This window comes from Micropterus dolomieu, linkage group LG16 (assembly GCF_021292245.1).
Source record: "Micropterus dolomieu isolate WLL.071019.BEF.003 ecotype Adirondacks linkage group LG16, ASM2129224v1, whole genome shotgun sequence".
NCBI lineage: Eukaryota > Metazoa > Chordata > Actinopteri > Centrarchiformes > Centrarchidae > Micropterus > Micropterus dolomieu.
Genome location: NC_060165.1, coordinates 11,595,781 through 11,615,829, shown reverse-complemented (window position 1 = coordinate 11,615,829; position 20,049 = coordinate 11,595,781). Strand labels below are relative to the sequence as shown.

The 20,049-nt window shown below is 38.2% G+C and overlaps 3 protein-coding genes across 3 annotated transcripts in view; 2 read left to right on the top strand and 1 right to left on the bottom strand.

Annotated features, from left to right (window-relative positions):
* The window catches only part of lrrc17 (leucine rich repeat containing 17), a 31,699-nt gene extending 26,911 nt beyond the window's left edge, over positions 1-4,788 (top strand). Inside the window, exon 5 of the mRNA XM_046072092.1 lies at positions 3,919-4,788. Coding sequence (XP_045928048.1) covers positions 3,919-4,361 — 443 coding nt within the window. The 3' untranslated portion in view covers positions 4,362-4,788. The remainder of the gene's footprint in view (positions 1-3,918) is intronic.
* Positions 4,789-5,693: 905 nt separating this feature from the next.
* LOC123984932 (ras-related protein Rab-19-like) lies at positions 5,694-11,212 on the bottom strand. The gene is made up of 4 exons (XM_046072201.1): positions 11,018-11,212; positions 8,396-8,579; positions 7,170-7,273; positions 5,694-7,078 (listed from the first exon to the last, which is right to left on the bottom strand). Exons 1-4 carry the CDS (start codon positions 11,210-11,212, stop codon positions 6,890-6,892), a joined length of 672 nt encoding a protein of 223 aa, XP_045928157.1. The 3' UTR covers positions 5,694-6,889.
* A 2,565-nt stretch (positions 11,213-13,777) lies between these two features.
* LOC123984582 (tetraspanin-8-like) lies at positions 13,778-18,785 on the top strand. The gene is made up of 9 exons (XM_046071532.1): positions 13,778-13,858; positions 14,603-14,668; positions 15,187-15,300; positions 15,473-15,547; positions 15,692-15,790; positions 17,222-17,308; positions 18,019-18,078; positions 18,174-18,257; positions 18,681-18,785. The coding sequence occupies exons 1-9, from the start codon at positions 13,778-13,780 to the stop codon at positions 18,783-18,785; spliced, it is 771 nt and encodes a 256-aa protein (XP_045927488.1).
* The last annotated feature ends 1,264 nt before the right edge of the window (positions 18,786-20,049 follow it).

Below are 20,049 nucleotides of genomic sequence, written 5' to 3'. Positions count from 1 at the left end.
TCCCACCCTCTAAAACCTTGCACATATGGGTTGTGCAAACCTTGCAGTACGCATCATGGCCAAATAAATACTTGGTTATTAGCTGGCAGGTTTTCATTAAAATCATATAACAGGATACTTCAAACGTAGATCCTGTCAAAAGTTAGAAAAGTATCATTTTAACAATAATTTTGCTTCTGCTGCATTACCAGTTAACTCTTACTGATGAAACGACCAAACCTTAGGTTAAACTAATGGTTCACCTGGGGGTTGAGACCCCTACAAAGGGCCGCAGGATATATTTGAAGGAGTTGTGAGATGATGAAAATAATATAGAATGTTTCATCTCATCACTGTTTGGTTGAACCGCTAACAAAACTTTGAAATATGCTCCTGTTGATGAGGAGTTGCAAATAGCTTTTCTTTGCAAGTACAAATAAACTTTTAAAACAGATGACAGCCTGCCATAAGTGGCCGTGGCATATACGTAAATGATAACAGATGTGAATGTCCACATACCGAAAATTACTTTTTACATCAAGTCAAGACACCTCAATTTGAAAATAAATGTTACAAAAGTGTGCACATGCATCTATATAGTATGCAAGAAACTCAAATGTATAAAGCTACATTTACAGCCAAACATTAGCAATTCAACCTTTTGAGCATGAACACACCAGAACATATTGCATATACACATGTAATCAGAGGAAACACATGTGCCACTGACATGTGTGAACCAGGGCCCATATGATATACTGGAGCGATACAGAAAGTCTCGCAGGGGCACTTAAAAGAACAAATGCTATTACACAAATACACCAAGTACTGTTTAAGACAGATACTGGTATGAATCACTAGAAAGATCCTTTTTAACCACCTCATGTCTTAACTGTGTCTTATGCCTAATTAGTGATCCTATGGTGATTCATCAGTGACAGTAATGTTCAAGATTAAGCTGATGAACCCACTGAGATTGGTTTAGTATCATTCAACACCCCAGGCAAGATACAGACGTGCAGTTAAAATGTGAGACTTTTGACACCACTAATAACAAAATATACAACTTTTAATAGTAAATAAAGATAAAGGAACAACAGATCAGTTTCACAGAAGCAGATTACCTGTTCTGAATACTAATTATGCCTCAACATTTGAGGAGCACCATTTAAAAAGTGCAGACTCATTACTCCAAGCTAATGACGTCTGGGCTCATGTCTTCCTGCCCAGGAGGAAAATCCTTTAAAAAAACAAAACATTTTCTTCATTACCCTGCAACACATGTAAACAATCTGCTGTAGCTCACCCCAGTGTGTCCAAGACTATTTGGACACTAAGGAATAAATTCTGTGGAAGTCTGTGATAGTAAGTTACATATGGTCTCAATCATGATTGCTCCTTCTAATCAAGTTCACATTTTGAGGAAAACAAAACATGTTTAGAATGATTTTGATGAGGAAAACATGAATAAAATGGTTTTGATTTTTACTAATAGATGCACATTGTTTTTGTGCCTGATTGTTGCGGTTTGAACACCCAATAGATAAAGCAAAAACAGTCACAGGAAAGTACAGTATATTTGAAGGTTATATTTAGCGCACTTTCCAATGACTATAACTTGACAATTTAGGAATTGTAACAATGTGGGTGCCCCACCCATATGGAACTCCAAACTCTGCAAAAATATTTCAGAATACTCTGAAGTTCTTGTAGAAGGTCCTTTTTGCCTGTATCTCCTTTAAATTGCTGTTTGTGAAGCAACAAAGAAACAACAGACAAGTATGTACAGTGGGATTTATGCAACAGTGATATCTGTAGTTATGGTGACTAGAGAAGTTGTGTTGATTTGTTATGGAGACTTGTTGCCAAGATCAGCCCACAGCGGGGCAGGGGGTAAATCCCTAATTTATCACTTCAGCTGAAGTTAGACGAGGGTTGTGTTTTCAACCCATTCTGTTTTTTCGTTTGTTAGCTCGAAGAATGTTAATACATGTAAATTAAAGCTGAAAAAATTGATGACAGGATTTACTGGATGTTGTATTGTATGGAGCTACAAGTTGATTCCCCACGCTGAGTACTTTTATTCTCACTGCGCCTGCGCGAAGTGGCAAACAGACAGTGCCATGGCGATACAATGCCTGCTATCAAATTTATCCAGTAAAAAGTCCAAATGTGCCTTTTGCTTTTTATTTTTTTAAGTTTTGGCAAATAAGATGGCACCGATGATTAAGGCAACACATTTCTGCCTTGTTAGCAATACTTGCTAGCAAACAAACCTCTACCTGCCTCACACCTTTCAAACAAATCTATTTTCTATTTATGCGTACAATGTGACTTGATGATCAGACTGTACAATGTGAGTACATAAATCGTGAGCTTTAGCTTTACATCACAGACACTTTACAGTAGGAGTTGGAATTTATCAACAACATTTCTAAAACTGTACCAAGTATGCCCCGCTTAAACCTACAACCAATGAGTTTTTGTGCCTACACCTAACCAAAGTGCGACATTTTCACATCGTTAACCACACAAGCTTTAATTTGACCGCGGAGCCTTGTGCGTCCAAAATGACAAGTCATATTTTGAAGCAGAGGGCCACTGACAAAACACCAGTATTTGACCTTATATAGTCTGATGGTACCTACAAACTGATTATAGTTCTCAGAGAATGTTGCTTTAGTGGATTTCAGTGCCTGGGAAAATGAAAGTAGACCATACTGAGCTTCCTGTGGGCATAGTGGCTCAAAAAAGAAAAAGAACAGTAGCCACTTTGGGAGAGTCAGTCTCATGAGTCAAGAGATAAGACAGGGGAGGGGGAGGTGAAACATCCATCCAGTCCTCCTTCCTCTCCTATATTTCCCTCTATCTGTGTCATCTTTAGGGTTGAATGATGAGATTGCAGTAACAGTAACTTATCTGTTACAATTATTGAAAAAGGATTTCAGAAGGATTTTAGTCCTCTGCGTCCATTTTTCTTTTTCTTTCATGACTTTATTTCACACACTCTCCTCCTTCTCTTCTTTTTCCTCCTAGTTACATTTTCCTGCCCTTCTCTCTTCTGCTCTGTAAAAATCAAAGATAGGCCCAAGCTAGTTGACAGTGTAAAACACTCTCCTCTGTTCCATTACGCACACTGCTAACAATGTCTGGAACCTTTGAAGGACGTCAGCAATCACATTTTCAAATTAAGTTAGTTATATTTTGGTGATCAAAGTCACTGTTGATTCACTCTCATGTAAGTAGAGATGTATAAGACACAGCTCGAAATAACCAAACAAAATTATGACAATTAAATCCTCTGAAAACCTTGACACTGTAAGATTGGTGATTATCATGTTCTCCCTTTATTTAAAAGATAATATGTTCTAGAAATGTTCTAACCTTTTAGAATTCTTAAACACTTTGTTGCAAAGACTTTTCTTTTTAATTGCTGAAATTTTGGGCATCCCATCCACATTCATCCCAAATCCACAATGGATCAAATAACTTTGTGTAATGTGAAAATGTCTGTAGCATCAAACCACAGAAAATCATACAACTCAGCAGTTACTCAGCTCATTGTTTTGGTATTGCGACTTGCAACTTTACTGTTTTGGTTGACTGTCGCAGCTCTCATCAGCTTAGTTTAGTGACAGAGTAGGCAGCTGTTTTCTGCAAAAAAGTTCTAATAAACCCACTGTACACTACCTGTCAAGCACAAAACAGCAGACAAGTTAGCGCAAGTGAAGAAACAGGAGTCCAACAGGGGTTGGTGGAGAACAAAAAAAGAGCTAAAAGGAGATAATAAACATAACAAAATTTTTATAGTATGTCCTTGTTGCGTTCAAGGCTTGTTATACTGTCACACGTTTATTTAAATAACCCAACAGGCATTAGCATACAGCATCAACTTTTTAGTATGAGATGCCAGCTTATTATGTTCTTCTCCCCCCCCAGCTGCATTTGCGGGCCTGCTGTACCTTCGCGAGCTCGACCTCTCCAACAACAGCCTCCATTACTTCCAATATGGTGTACTGGAGGACCTCTATTTCCTACGCAAGCTCACGCTGGAGAACAACCCCTGGATCTGTGACTACAACATCCACTACCTGATCTACTGGCTCAAGCACCACCCCGGCGTCTTCTACACTGGCCTGATCTGCTCCGAGCCAAAGGAGTTCCGGGGGTGGCGCGTTGAGGATTACGTCAAGACCTACAATGGGGAATGTCCCAAGGATAAACAAACAGAAGGGACGGATACAGGACAGGGAGGACAAGGGGGAACAGACAATGAGGCACAGGAGGTGGTGGAGGAGACAGGTGAGGGGCAGGGTGAGCGTCTGCCTCGGCCACTGAAAGAGAAAAATCCCAAAAGGTTTGAGATCATCAGGCTGACTTAGAATGGAGGTGTATCAGTGGACTGGTGTGGTTTAGTATAGAGTGAGGAGCGTTGCCTTGCCATGAAGAAACCGTCTTTTTTAATGGAGGCCTGTGGACAGGCTAAAGAATGGATTAATAAAGGTAGACTTAGTGATTTGATGTTTAAATAAAAATGTGACGACTAAAAGTACAATTTTGGGATAAAATCCATTATGTGTGCTTAGGACGTCTTTTTAGTTATCAGCAGTCTCCATCTTGTGTGGAGAACAGAGAAACTGATTTTGGAAAATTAACATGTTCTTAAAAGATTATAGTTGCAATGTGATATTGCTAAGTTTACCTTTAAACCTTTAAACCTTTAAACAAAGATGCAATTGGAGCTTTTTTTCCCTTTGAATTTTTCCCACACAATAAACTGCAGGTGCTCTCTTTTTTCTGTTACAGTCATTTTGATAATGAGTTTTTGGTCTTTTTTTGTATTAATGTATGACATTGTCTACCTGTTTTCTGGAAATAAAATTGGGTTTATTTTTCTGAAAATTTTAGTGATGGAGGACACTATGTGAGATGGACATACAGAACTTGTTTACCTACAGTGCCACCAGTTAGCCACCAAATATGAAGGGAAGCAGGTGTATTATATCATACACTGACTCAGTATTTTAATGAGTTCTCAAATAGTCAAATACGTTTCCAGATACACTTTACTGGAATCTGCCAAGTGCATCATCACTGATAATTGTCGCTAAATGTGCCAAATTATAAAAACAAGGCCTGAAATAAGACCTTAACAGTGATGATGATGGAAACTTTGAGTCTGTCACTGCCATGGGTATTTTTTTTTTTTGTTTGTTTTAAATTTGGCATCCTAATAAAGAAACCTACTATTGAAACTGCCCACAGGTTACATTTCAGCAGATGAGAGGTATTTGCATGCACCCAAAAAATAGACTTCTGTCAATCCTGATTTTGTTTTGTTCTTTGGAAGCCAAAGGCGGGAAACACAGTCTTCACTTATTGTCCACTAGTGCCACCCAGTGTGCAGGAGACCACAACATAACAGCCGACTTCCCTCTTTTTGAAACTTGAACTCTTATTTTGCAGATTCTCATTCCTATAGATTCCTTTTTAGCTGTCAGTGAAGGGCTAAAACATAGTCGACATTATAATTTTGCAGAACTTTACTAAATAAGTAACAAAAGATGAATACAATTATTGTATAGTCATAGATTGATCATTTATTGCTTGTCAGATGGAGCAGAAGCTTCATTTTGACAAGACTACACCTGGATTGTTCCCCACAATTGTTCCACTCATAACTTAATGAATAAACATAAAGGCAGATTAACTGTATCATTGTAACAATCAGTGCAAGTCCAGCTAAAGTACATGACTTCCAGTTTAGTGTTTAAATAAGACCTGCCAACTTGGCTTTAGACACAAAGAAAGATTATATCCTGGATGGAAGCTTTGTCAGCTCAGTTACTTCAGTTTGACTGTTCTGTTGGCAGGAAGTTTAGCCTTAAAGGTGATTTTTCTTTTTTCCTGTTTACTGGGTTGCATGTAAACTTAGCTAATTGTTCCTTGCGGAGTCTGTGCGGTCACGGATGTTTTGAATCACCTTGGTATTTATTGTTGAAGGTAATGAGCAACCAACCTGCAGTTAAAGATTATGTGCAACAGCACAGTGCCCTCTAATGTTCACAATGAAGTGGTCCACTGAAGGCCCAACAATTTTCTAACTTTACACTGGTTTTCCTGCAATGTACACGACAGCCTTAAACAAAGCCTGTAAAGAGATTTAGTTTCTCACGGAGAGTCAAATTATGTCCTGCTTCATCATGTAAACTGATCAGAATTTGAGAGAATCAGTTCAGAACACATCCACAGCCTATTATAGACATTGATGACAATGTGAGACATCATTAGGAAAGAAGTATCAAAAGTCAAACAAAATTGTATAATTCACAGTCTTCTGGCTTGTAGCAGGTCATCCGGGACATTTTCCCCGAGAACACAGAGGTGATCACAATAAGTTCTGAAAATTCTGCTTTTTCTTATAAAACATTAGGATAGTAACAGTCCGACAACATTTTGTACAGATAATATAACATCAATCAGAGGAGAAAAAACATTCTAAGTGTAGTCGACATACATGAGATTGGCTTACTGTAACTTTACCCAAAACTGATCACCACTGTCCCTGCTGTCTCTTACTCCCCCATTACTAAACATTCCTGGTATGACTTTCTTGTCCTTGTAGCAGCAGCTGAACAACTCTCGGGTCAGGTAAGCCACAGAAAAGTACACTGAAATGATTTTTCAGTACTTTACAATAACTGCCTAAACTTCCTCAATGCAAAGATTTTTGGTTCATTAGGTCTTGCCTGCTACATTCCCCACATCCATGCATCTTTGTATCTTATCCTGTTCCTCTTCTCCAACATTCATGATGAAGAGTTCCCTTCACCGTCTTCCTCATCCACTGTCGACTCTTAATTTCCAACATTAGTCACGTTTTATCCTCCCTGTCCTGTCCACATTTGAATCAGCAACATGACTTCTTCTCTGGTGTTGTGTAGGCAGCTGGGAGGCCATTGACCGGCCGAGAGTTGGCACGGATGAGAACTCGAGGTGTGTTGTTGCTCACAAAGTCCTCCTGCTGGATATTATGGCCGTTGCGAGACAGCAGCTCCCTGGCCATCATCATGAAAGCTTCTTCCACGTTCTGACTCTCCTACACACAGAGCAGGAGACAGAGAACTTTAAAGCACTATTTTAACCACCTTCAAAATGTCTCCTCTGTGTTTCATATGTACAATCATTACCTTTGCAGATGTTTCTAGCGCAGCTAGTATGCCGCCCTCCTTTGCCAGGTTACAGGCTTCCTCAAACAGAACCTGACGTTCCTGCTCCAGGTCACTTTTGTTACCTAGATGGAGACAATCAGAGAGCAGAGATATGTAAACACAATTTTTTAACATTGCTTGAAATATGCAACGGGAGTTCTGTTCATATTATTATCAATACACCTAAGTTTTAAAGTGTAAAACTAATAGCTATTTGTTTTAAATTATTGTCAAAATTTTAAAGGAGAATTAATTTCAATTGAATTCCAAAACACAACCACAGCAAAACATGATGACACTGTTTTTCTGATCACATGCTCATGACATTTAACATATTCCATTTAACATTTGAAAATTCAGAAAGAAGTTTTTAATTTGATTTTGAGGACTCCCCCAGTCCTCAAAGTTCTAAAGATGAAATGTGAAGTACATTTTGTGATGTGTAATACATTTGACGTATGCTGAGTGGATGGTTGCTGCTAACAATTTAGAGGTCTAAAGTCAAGTTCAACATGGTGTATAGAGTAGTAGAGTTTGTATGAGCAAACACACATTTAGTTGTTAAATTGTATATTTTTATTTTTTGTATTTAGGTGAGTTAGGTATGATGCTCTTTCCACACAAATTAAACAGTACAATACCTGAGTGTTATTACTATACCAATAGAGGCAGTGGACAATGAGGTTTCCTCATGCAGGTTTAAATCCTGCTTGCAGTGCTCTGAATATGTCCTGTATATACTCAAGATATAGATTTCGCTAACATTAGGCTCTAAGGCTTTGCTGTAAAAAGATGCCACCTATGTTAATGAAAGCATTTTAATAGCCTCACCAAGGCACTAATGTTCAAATTATCACCTTCAACAACCTTCAGAGAATTCAATGTGTTCTGGGAAGGGATCATCAAGTAATCCCTGATAACTGACACAGGAACCTTGTGCTGTACATCCCTTTTCTCAGCTGGTGGAGATAATCACTCAGCATTTATTAAAACTAAATCACCCCATGCACAATATAAATAGACACATAAATAAATCTGAAAGTTTATCATGTTAACCAGTTCATAGCAATACCAGCAGTACCACAAACTTCAGCCTAAAAATGGTATGGTATTATTATGTTTTTTTCCCCACCCTCTTGCACAACTCTCTTAAAATGTGCACGCACACGTTACTTGAGCACTAACATGTTAACGGTCACACTCACCTATGAGAACCAGCACTACATTGGATGCTCCATATAGCTGCACCTCCTTGATCCAGTGAGTCACTGAGTCAAAAGTCGGGTGTCTTGTGATGTCATAGGCAATGATTGCTCCGTGGGCGCTGCGGTAGTAGCTTTGGGTGATGGTACGAAACCTCTCCTGACCTGCCGTGTCCCACACCTGCATCTGTTGCACGCACACACACACACCCAGACCCACACCCACACACACCCACACACACACACACACACACACACACAAGCACACGCGCACACACACACACACACACACACAAATGTTTACTTATTGGGTTTACATTTATTTCCTAACAACTACTTCTTTTACTTTATTTTAAAAAAACAGGCTGTGCCCTGTGTAAACTTGTGTAAACACAAACAAGTGAATACATATGCAATTAATTAAAACACACAAAACCAAGAAGTACAAATTCAAGAGAAACAATTACATACGACATATTGATGCTCCAGAAGATTTCTAAATTGGGTAAGTGACACCAGAGTGTTTAACTTGAGTTTGATCAGCAGTTTGTTCCATAAATATGCCTAAGCCTAACACTAACCTAATCTGAACCACAGGCCCAGACATCCACTTTTTCCAAGCCCCCTCATCAACTAGTCTTTAGTCTTAAATGTGTCCCCACAGGTAGCCAGACTCCCTCTGCAGAATACTCCCTGAGCATCTACCAGACCATGTTGTAACGTGGTAACTGCTGGCATAGAAACCAACCCAGGCTCACCAGCTCAACCTGTTTGTTTATGTTGATGGTTTGAACCATGTCTACTTCTGCTACCTGGATAGCGATGATTTAACTGATTTCTAGTTTATCAAAGTTGATGCACTGCTGTTACAAAATCAAGTATAATACATGTCAGAGTTTTATCTGTGGTTTGTTAGTAGTACTTAATAACTATAACAGCCATTAAAGCCAAAAAGAACTCACAAGAACTTCATTCAACTTTAGAAAACTCAAGGAAGGAATCACCCCTGTGCACACAGCACAGCAATAACTGCTGATCACCAAAGATATCAAGAAATACAAAAGTGAAATGTACTCAATATCTCAATTACTCACAGCCTCAGGCTTGAATAGTAAGTTGGCTATTGTAAGTTGCTTTGGATAAATGCGTCAGCAAAATGAATAAATGTAAATGTACTTTCTAACCTCATGGTTAAATCTTGTGATTTACTGATTCAAAAAAGCAGACGGATTAAATGGGAAAATGAAAAGCCTCTAGATGGTCATATGCTGAAATTTTGTCTGTGAAAACTGTCAGTCATACTAGAAGCGTGGAAACCTCATCATCAGAACTTAAATCTGGGTCTTCATTACATAATAGTTCCCTTAAACATGTAATACTTTTATTATACCATCATTTATGATGTAGGTAGATTTAATCATTCCTGCTGAATTAAAGTTCAGTATATGACACGTTTGTTGTGATTAGACAGGATGCAAATATTTTTTTATCCTGCAGTCATCTAACTGGCTTGTCCACAAAACAGTACAGTTGGTGATGGTGTGTATATGTGTATGTTGAGTAACAGATGGTACCTCCCTCTTGGCTATGACAAATCTACAGACAAATCTAGTGAGATAGATACTGCTGTGCCTGCCTAGTGAGATAGATACCCTATACCTGACAGTATTGAGTGGCAGGTACTGCTGTGCCTGTGTCTACCCATTGATCAACACAGATTATCAGTTTGCACATGAATTATCAGTTCATTAGTGAACCCAGAGATTTTTTTTTTTTATCAGACCAGAAGTACAAATATTACATAGTGACTTTTGATACATGCGGAACCAGGAACTACCCACCTACATCTTCTAGTTCCTTTTCTAGCTCAATGACTGCCCAGAGAAGTCATTCCAGGTTTATTTTTGTATGCACAAAAGATCGAGGAGAGAAACCTGAAGGACTGGTCCTTCATGTGAGCAGCTGGTCTGACTTGTTTTTCACTGACACTATAACTACAGGACAACTCTCACTGTAGTGTAATTTACCGCCCACCCCCCAAAGTACATCACATCTGAGTGGCCCTTTCATGGCTCTGACAGGAGTAGCATTTTCCAGTTTATGCCATACTTTTCATTAAATATTTTTAAAGAACAGGCCTGTAACCATGCTATGCAGCCTGTCATTGTCAGAGCCAGCTGACTCTACAACAACTATGAGAAGGATAAGGACATTTAGCAGTCATCACTTGAGTATAATCAGAGTTCATCATAGTAAATGTTGGACTTTTTAAGACCTGTTTAATACCACTTGCAATGCAATTTAATACCTTTTTCACAGGGCCAACGTATGAATCTATAAACAACACCTAATGATACAATTAATTAAAGTTACTAAGTCAACTCTTTTTAAAGCTACCCTGTTAATGGCTTCAGTGACTACAACATGTACCATATTTGAAAATTATATTATAAATCTACTACACCACTATGTTGGGTTGCACATGTTCTGTACTTGATATTTTTAACACCGCCTCAACACACATATGTCCTAAACACTCCACATGCATGTTTGTTCCCCATCATCCCTGTTTTTATGTCCACGGCACACACACACACACTAAAACACACCACATACAGCACTAACCTTAACTTTCTTCCCCTCTATATCCACGGTCCGTACACTGAAATCCACTCCGATGGTGTTCTGCTGTTTCTCTGAGAAAATCCCTGACTTGAAATTGTGAACCACACAGGTCTTCCCTACGTTAGAGTCTCCAATCAGGATGATCTTAAACAGAAAATCGAAAGAGTCATCATGTTCAGGCCCTGGGGTCTGCATGGTGGAGACACAGTGGAGTGTGTGCCTTTTATCTGTGGATGTTTAACTTGTGAGAGTGGAAGAAGCGATCTCCCTTACTACTACAGATCACCTTGGAATGTTTGGACTCCAAGAGATGGTGGGTTATTTTTATGCTTGAATGAAGGCTGAGTCATAGGAAACAAAACAGATCTCAAAATGCTATTAGGTTGAGATGTTCCATCCAAAAAAAGAAAAAACACAAACAATTTTTTTTTTTAACTCCACAGTTCTTCCTTCCAGTGAAAGCCACAGTCGGTCACCAGGTTAGATTTCCAGCAGCAAGGTAAATTTGGTTAAATTGGTCCACATGTAGCCTGTAAAACCAGTTTAGGGTTGTGAAAACTGTGTTTGTCAAGATGATTTGAAGGGTTGTTCAAAGATTGGAAAGTGCCTGGCAGTTTTACCCCAATCTCCCCCAATATTCTCTCTGTCTTGTGTCTCCAGCCAGTTCAGCCTCCCCCGCCCCCCTCTTGCACTTTTTCAGGACAAAACTCCCTCAGTCTCTGCTGCTCCTTTCAGCTCCTTCTCAGGTGTTGACCCACTTCATGGCCCACAGCAACACAAAGCATGAATACAAGTCCCATAGATTTTTGTCCCGCTGCACAGGTTCTGGTTAGCTGTTTTTAAAAGACAACTTCCTTTAAGTAAAACAGAAATGAAAAAGATGCTTCTCTGTAATCCAGGTTCCTGTCCAATCCACCTGCTGTTCTTTCACACACGTGCCAGTATTTCTTCCTCCGCTGGCTTGTCTCCCTCTCTATATCTCTGTCTTTTTGTCATCAGTCATTCCTGTTCTTACTGACTTATAGTCTCCTGCCTCTCTCACTCACTTTCTCACTTCATAGCACCTGTGGAAACAATAGAAACCCGCCCTACCTGTTCTAGAGAAGTAGCCCAGCCCCATTACTGCTGTGGGATGCTGGGAAATAGAGTCGTTTTGCCAGGAGCTCCCACGCAGTATCTGCTGAAACACACAGAACATTGTTTCAAATTCAGATCAACATCCCAGAATTTACAAAGATGCTGAATTTGACAGGCAGAATATCAGAAGAACTATACTGCTATAGCTATAACCTAGGAATTTAGATTTGAACGTTTTAGTCAAGAGAGCGATAAACAAGCAGATACAGATATCTAGAAGAGCTTGGCAGTGGTGGAATGTAGTACATTTACTCAAGCATCTGACCATGAATTATTAAAATTTTGAATTAAATAATTAAATATTTTTTCATGTAGAGAACCATTTTGGGAACATTTTGTCATAATAAATAAGAATATATTTTGTCATTTTTTAAATACTTTTAATTGAATCGTTGTTTTCCATGCTGTATGACCATATCACATTCTGTATCTGCATGTTCCACCACCTTATAAAGGCTACATTATACCTTTATAAAATTATTATAAATGTGTGTGTATCAGTTGCACTACTGAGTGTACACATTTGGGATGTTTTGAAGCTTTGAGATCTTAGCAAGAATTTAAATTGAAGATTTGGACAACACTTAGGAGAAGAATCACATTGCTTTGCACAAGCTATGCTGTGGACTTATAATAATAATAACTTACAGTTAGTGGATCATGATTTATGTTATAAGCAAAATATTTGGTTTGCATATGAAAACAGCATAACAGAGACAGTGTAAAAGGCCATTGTGGATGTTCAAGTGAATAAGCAGCAGCTTCCCAGTTGACTAACAGCTGCATAAAATGGGGAACACTACACAAACAATAGATCATATTAAGGGCTATGAGGACACTGAGGTCATAGATAGATAGATAGATAGATAGATAGTGTTGGCATTTAGGAAACATGAGCTTTTCATCCAACTGCAACAAAATCTATAGCACTTAAAAGAAAAAAACATGTAACAATGTAAAATATCTAGTACAGATCCCTCTAAAGGCCTGGTTACATCAATCCTCTTTACAAAAAGAAGCAATTTGGGTCAAAACATGGCACACAGTGTATGCAAAATGCCTCAGAGGATCAGACCCAGATTATGTCCTTTATAATTCAAGTGTCATTCAGTCTCTCATGTCCTCTGTATTTGTTTTATGTAAATGTGTGTGAAGGGAGTTTACATTCAACAGTTGAGTCGCCTATTTTTCGAGTCAACGTGTTTAAATTTGACTTATTTGACTACTGTGAAAGAATATTTAGGCTAGGCCTTTGTGTTTGGGTAACAAAATTAGTAAAAAAGTTTAATCCATCAGTTATCAAAATCAAATGTGAAAAATTTAAAAAAGTGAACTTAAACTGTCTCTTTTGAGTCAAGATCTTTCTGAGAGTTCATAATGCACACAAGCATTGCATCGATTTCTCTTGAAAGAATTCCTTTAATCATGGCTTAACATCATTCCTGTGCGCTAATCCTCCCGATTCTAATATTTCCGACTGCGCGTGAAAGCGGCACAGAGCATCCTCATCCAGTACATCACGGTGACGTCCTGTGCGGATAGATAGATGCCCTTACTGTACAAATCATAGCCATAATATTTTCTTTATGTAAAAGGTTTTAAGCTCGAAAGAGAAGCAGCAGCATGCAGAGGAGCGCAGTGTTCGTGGTGGCGGATAAAACGAGCCTGAAAAGGCCGTTTATTTTTGCAAATGCTGTGCATATGGTAAGTGCATTTCCCTACTTTTGAATGCAATTTCGGCCCATTCGATTACCTTTTGTAGGCTATTATGTGATTAAATGTATGGTTTACTGCTGTTAGTTTGACCCAAATCATCAGTCAAGTCTGTAATTAACCCGGACGAGCCTTGTGCTACATGTCTGTCTCACATACAAACATGCTGCAGCATCCATCACAATGATGTACAATGTGGCAATGTCAGCAGTGCATTTTATTCCAAAAATCTTTGAAGGTTCCCTACACAAAAAAAGTGATGATAAAGACAATCTACTGGTAGCTATATCAAAAAGACGCCATAGTGGTGGTTATATTTTACATTCATAAAGGATCCTTTTCCATCCCTCCTCTCCCCCCAAAGACCATCTGTGTTGTTCTTAAAATGCTAATGTTGACAATGTGTGAATCCTATGCAGTATAAGTCTCATTGTGGAATTACTGACCTATAATATCAGGTATTATTTCATTTGAAGGCTAACCGTGGATAGCATGCTACTGCCTTACATTAGCCCATAAATGAACTATAGCTTCCCTATAAGAGGTGATATCTGTGAGTTTACCAAAAGGCAGCACAAATATACAACATTTATATAATATATTTACAGGATTGGATACTAATTTCATACACTGACATTGTAAACCTAAAATATCAATTTAATTTCACTTTTCATGTCTTCTTAACTTACAGTGGTTTGCAAATGTTAACACATTTTTATGTTCCTTTCTCCATAGGCGTTGTGCTTCTTCATGTTGACGATGACAGTAGCTTGGCATAGAGAACTCGTACAAAATGGCAAAGTAAGTTTGACTTTAGATGTTCTTCGGACCAGACGACAATAATTTCCTAAGCTAATCATATTATTTATTGGCAGCAGAAATGGCTGCTGTCTTGTCAGGCTTTTAAAGGAGCAAAATAGTTGCTGGGGAATTATTAATGCATGGGTCTCAGTCAATATTTCCTGAACATACTTTATTGTCTTTTCTCTGGAAGACCTGAGATCAAGCCCTCGTGTTCGCAAGCATCTGCCAGTTGAAGTGTCCTTCGGCAGGACAGTGAATTATATTCAGGCGCTAAGGGTACAGTTCTGTGGCTGACCCTGACCTCTGACCTCTTTTGTTGCCATGCTATCTTGGAAATACATCTGTGACAACAATATCATATTATTATTAGATGTAAGTGAATATCTCAGATGAATCATACTTCTTTAACTTAATCTTTGATCCTAGATTATTTTGTTACATAAAACAATTATTGTTGCTCAGGGCATTTGCCAGTCACTGCATCCCTTTAACGCCGATGTTATTTTTCTCCTCAGCTGGTTTCCAGTGTTTCTGTAGTGATAATGTATGTCATGGAGATTGGCTGCCTGCTGCTCTCAGTGCTCGGTGTATTTGGAGCCTGTAAAGGAAAGAGATGGTGTTTGATTCTGGTAAAAATCTGCTCTGTGTGTTTTATGTTACTACTGTGTATGCATTCTTGTATCTATGTAGGAATCTGATGCAAGAAGAAAAAAGACAATTCTCATAAGATTTTCTTGTGTAGGACAATGTATTTTCAAAAATGTTTCTCTTTCACTTACTGTTGTTGTTTTGTTTGTGCAGTATGCAGCTGGGATGGCGGCAGCCAGTCAAACAATAATTATTAGAACAGCTCTAAGTTACCAAGATGTTTATGAGGTATAGTACATGAATGCCCTGTTTTTACAATATGAAATGTCATCTGTAGTACAACATAACCTACAGCTATTTAAATGAAGCTTTAACTACAGTGTGTCTTGATATGCAAAGAAATAAGGCTCAGTGTGATTTCTGCCTCCTCAGAAACGTGTGGTCCGAGAGGAGTCCAAGTTGCTGTCCATGATGCCACTTACTGCAGCCAGCAAAACGAACAGGACCCTGCTGTATAGAATTCAAGAAGAAGTAAGCAGCTTTTTTTTATTTTTTAAACTTGATGTTCATTGGGCTGATACCTAATGATATACATATGCAGTGGGGCACAGTAAAAGGGGTAAAATTACTTTCTAGGGTATTTTCTTTTGGTGTATGTATGCCCATTTGTCCATCTATAAATAGCTTATATCTCAGATAATATGTCAGCACTGTTTCGACATACCCTGAAGAAAGATATTTCCCATACTTATCTGGCATTTAGATTGTAGATTATAGATAGATAGATCACTCAATGTAGCCATAATTCCTAAACCATAAACATCTGGTTATTATATTAACCTGGTTCTCTTGGTGAAGAGACAGTTTCTCCAACCCTGTAAGCCTCTGTCTACTCTAATAAACATATTGACAGTGTATTATGAAAAAAGTAAATGTTAATGGTTTTTTTGGTCCATTAACATTTAACAAGAACTCGTATTGTTCTTTGCCTTACTTCAGTTTGGGCGTGTTCCATGTTTTACAGTTCTCATAATGCTTTGGTTCAAGTAAATAGGAAGTGTAATGTTGCCATGGAGTCAGTCAGCTAGTTACCTTAGCTGTGGCCTACAACTTGAGTCCAGTTTTTCCCACCCCATTTGTTTACATTTTCGCAAATTGGCACCTTTAAAGGATTGATGTGTATTCACGATGGACGTTGGTTACAATGACATCCCCAGTCTAAAAAAGTATAAATCACACTGAATCTAAACATATATGTATCTTGTTTGTGTGATCACATTTGAATGAATTATGACTCAGAGAACACACCCCTGAGTAGGCGCACCTCACAGTTTGAAAACCTCTGGTCTAACACAACCCACACCCTAAATGGTTTCATAACCAAGACAGTCCCTGCTGCCTTGCCATACCTGCCAGTGTCCCCTTCCTTATTTAAAACAAGCATAGTTTGAATAGCTTAGCTTGCTAATACAACCAGCAGAAAACTTGTTACTTGGCTCTTCTGTGTTCACCACAGACTACCACTAGCTTAGGGGTTACCTAAGGCAGAAAGAGACCAGCTCTCAAACTTGCTGTTAGATGGAAAGCTGCCAGATTACTGAAAAGATAGAAAACCAAGAAGGATGTCCAAAGCAGACAGCTCCCCAGTCTAACCTTTTGCAAATGTGGTGCACTTTACTGTAAACTGTAATGCCCCAACACATACACACAAATCACACACAGCACTCAGGTGGCTATTAAACATGAATGAAGTCACACAAGGGCATAGCTGGGCAAGCAGGTGTGTCTTAGAGAACTACTTATTCTGTCATGGAGGAATCATTCCCATCTTCATAATGTTCATACATGTTTATGTGCTAGATGTGTATTATATTGTGTAATGCATTTTGTTCTGGTTTATTTGTTTTGGATTTACTTTTTACTTGGCCTGCATGTGTGTGTGTGTGTGTTCGTCACCTCCAGTTTGAGTGCTGTGGTCTTATTGAAGGCTACAAAGACTGGGGCTCTTCCATCCCTGCCTCCTGTAACTGTCAATATCCAGGAAAATGTGTGAGTACCTCCCTTTATATAAGCAGAATATAAGCAGTAAAGTTGACTCATTAGGATTTCTGGTCCTGTAGCCCAGGTGCAATGGATAAGACACATGCCTGTGGTGTGAGCGACCCAGGTTCAATTCCCCACTGTGACCCATCCACCATTGTGCCCCTGAGCAAGACACTTAACCCCTTGTTGCTCCAGAGGCATGCAACCTCTGACACATATAGCAATTGTAGGTTGCTTGGATAAAAGCTTCAGCTAAAAGAATTAATGTCGTTAGACACTTTTTAAAAAATCACCTGGTTTATTTTCATAGTTTTGGTTAATCATTGCTTTCAGGTAATTAACACATTAGTCACTAATTGTATTGCTCAGTATGTCAAAAATATCAGGATGACCCTTTTGCATCCAGTCACATTTTGTAATATGCAAGCCAGTACTGTTATCTGGCTATTCTGACACACATGAGTATGAGCCAGAGGGTCAAAGTTCAAGGCGCAATGTTATGAAGAAGTAGTATGTCCCAATTGTATTCATACTCCATTAGTACGTACATTGGGCAGCTGCAGGTCATACTAAAAGTAAAACAAAAAAGTATGTGATTTGGAATGGAGACTTAAGGACCAGATGTTTTCTTAAAGATGTTTCATTCATCTTTCACACCTATTGAGGTAACCACATTTTTGTCATATTATGTAATGGGATTTTGTACTTTTCACCAGATTCGACTACGGGGCAGTGCCACACTTGGGGCTCCAAAAAACCAGTATGTTTATCAAGAGGTAAAAGATCTTGTTTAGAACATTGTTTAGAAAAATCAACAGGCTTACTGGTCCAATGAACTCCTTTCTAACTCAAAATAAACTTTTTTTCACAGCCTTGCCTACCAATTTATGTTTCTGAACTTAAGCTTGCATTCTCATTGGCGATGGGTATACAGTTTGGAAGTGGAGTGTTTTGGGTATGTTTTTATACATTATATAAAAACATTATATACAAATATTATATCCATTTACATGTTTGGTAGGACTTTACACAGCTATTTATTTGGATACCAATTCCAACGCAAATTGCTTAATTTATTATGTTAAAATTCAGGCTAGTTTTGAAAAATATAGACGAAATTAACATGTCTGTGAAAAGGGCAACAATTGCTGACAATTACAGTCACTGTGTATGTTGAATTATTGATCTATTCTTCACTAGACAATTTCATTTGTCTTTCACTAAACTAATACACACAAATAAATACTTCCTGTCAAGTAGACATATTTCACAAGGGTACTGGTGGTCAGATTCTAGGTCAGCAAAAAAATGCAGATCCCCGTTGTAACCATTACTGAACACCATAGCATACTTGTAACTCTTGTGCTTCCCTTCCCAGGTGGTTTTACTCGTCATGAGCATCAAGCTGATGGGCCAGATACAAAGGAAACAGGAGTTCATGGCTCTTCTCCAGTCAAACAGATATGTTCCTGGTGCCTTCTAGTCACCTAGTATGTTTTGATACACACCTCAAGTTATCATCAAGAGTACCTTGTTTGAATTTGCACATGTAAACACAGTATGCTGTATACCATAACCTGACTATTCTGTCCTATAGCAACATATGATGACATTATCATTTTCTTTTAATATGTGGTAATGCATGTAACTGATATTGAAAAGTAATCAACATGCATAGATCAATTTCAAATTACTCTTTGTTTGCCTTACTGCTGTAAAAAATAATGCAATTTAATGAAGCTAACCAATCTTTAATAATAATCACATTTTCACATGCTTTTGCCATATCTCTAAAGGTATGTTATCTTACCGAGCATTAACCAGCCACCTGTTTTCTTTGAATAGCTGGTGCCTATCCAGGCATTTTATCTGGATAATATTTGTTCTCTCCATTTCTTCATCACATCAGTGATTCTTTAGATAGACAGATATTAATCCAGTTTCATATATTATAATTAGTTATTATATATATATATATATATATTTTGTTAATTTGCTGTTGGTATGGCAACATTCTGCTGGCAAGATTAAAGATTTTAATGTTTTGAGATGAGTGTAGTATTCATCTTCCGCCAAAACTGCACAATCAAATGGCATGTAACTAGTGGATGCTAATGGGTTTAATTTAACACTTGTCAACTGGACCAACATCTTTTAAACATACATATTTAAATATTCGTACTTGTCTTAAGCACATTGAATTTTCAGCATTAGAGCAAACAATAATCTTTGAACAAATAATAATATTAATAACCCTATAGCACCTTTCTTAAACAGTGTTTACAAAGTGCTTTGATTGAAATGTAATCATTTATTTATTCATCAGGTTAGACAAAGGAATGAGCCACAGCTCTCATTGGGACAACAGAATGTCTTGATGCCTTGTTAAGCACATTGTAGAGTTGAAATCTTATCATGGGATTCAGTTTTTCTTAAAATACATTTAGTGAGTAAATGACACATGATCATGTCCACTAGGAGGAGAGGGGACTCTGTTTGGATACTCATTCAGTAGACATGCAGTAAATCCTGTTATTTCTCCTCCAAAATTTGATTTCAAAGTTTGGAGAAATTTTAGCAAGGCCAATGCAGACAGGTTGTGAGAGGCTCTTGTAGGAAAATGCGTCATCAATAATCTTGAGACTGTAACATCCCAACTGATGCCACTCTCACCAAAGAAGCCTTTATGCCACATCACTTCTAAAATGACTTGCTGCATGAGCTGCCTGTGGTTGAAACGTCTCCTT

Coding starts and splice junctions, on each gene's coding strand:
- LOC123984932 (XM_046072201.1), bottom strand. CDS start 11,212: ATGCAGACCCCAGGGCCTGAACATGATGACTCTTTCGATTTTCTGTTT. Junction 7,274..8,395: donor TGTAGTGCTGGTTCTCATAG/GTGAGTGTGACC, acceptor GTCTCCATCTAG/GTAACAAAAGTGACCTGGAG. Junction 7,079..7,169: donor CGCTAGAAACATCTGCAAAG/GTAATGATTGTA, acceptor CTCTGTGTGTAG/GAGAGTCAGAACGTGGAAGA.
- LOC123984582 (XM_046071532.1), top strand. CDS start 13,778: ATGCAGAGGAGCGCAGTGTTCGTGGTGGCGGATAAAACGAGCCTGAAA. Junction 14,669..15,186: donor AACTCGTACAAAATGGCAAA/GTAAGTTTGACT, acceptor TTTTCTCCTCAG/CTGGTTTCCAGTGTTTCTGT. Junction 15,791..17,221: donor TGTATAGAATTCAAGAAGAA/GTAAGCAGCTTT, acceptor CGTCACCTCCAG/TTTGAGTGCTGTGGTCTTAT.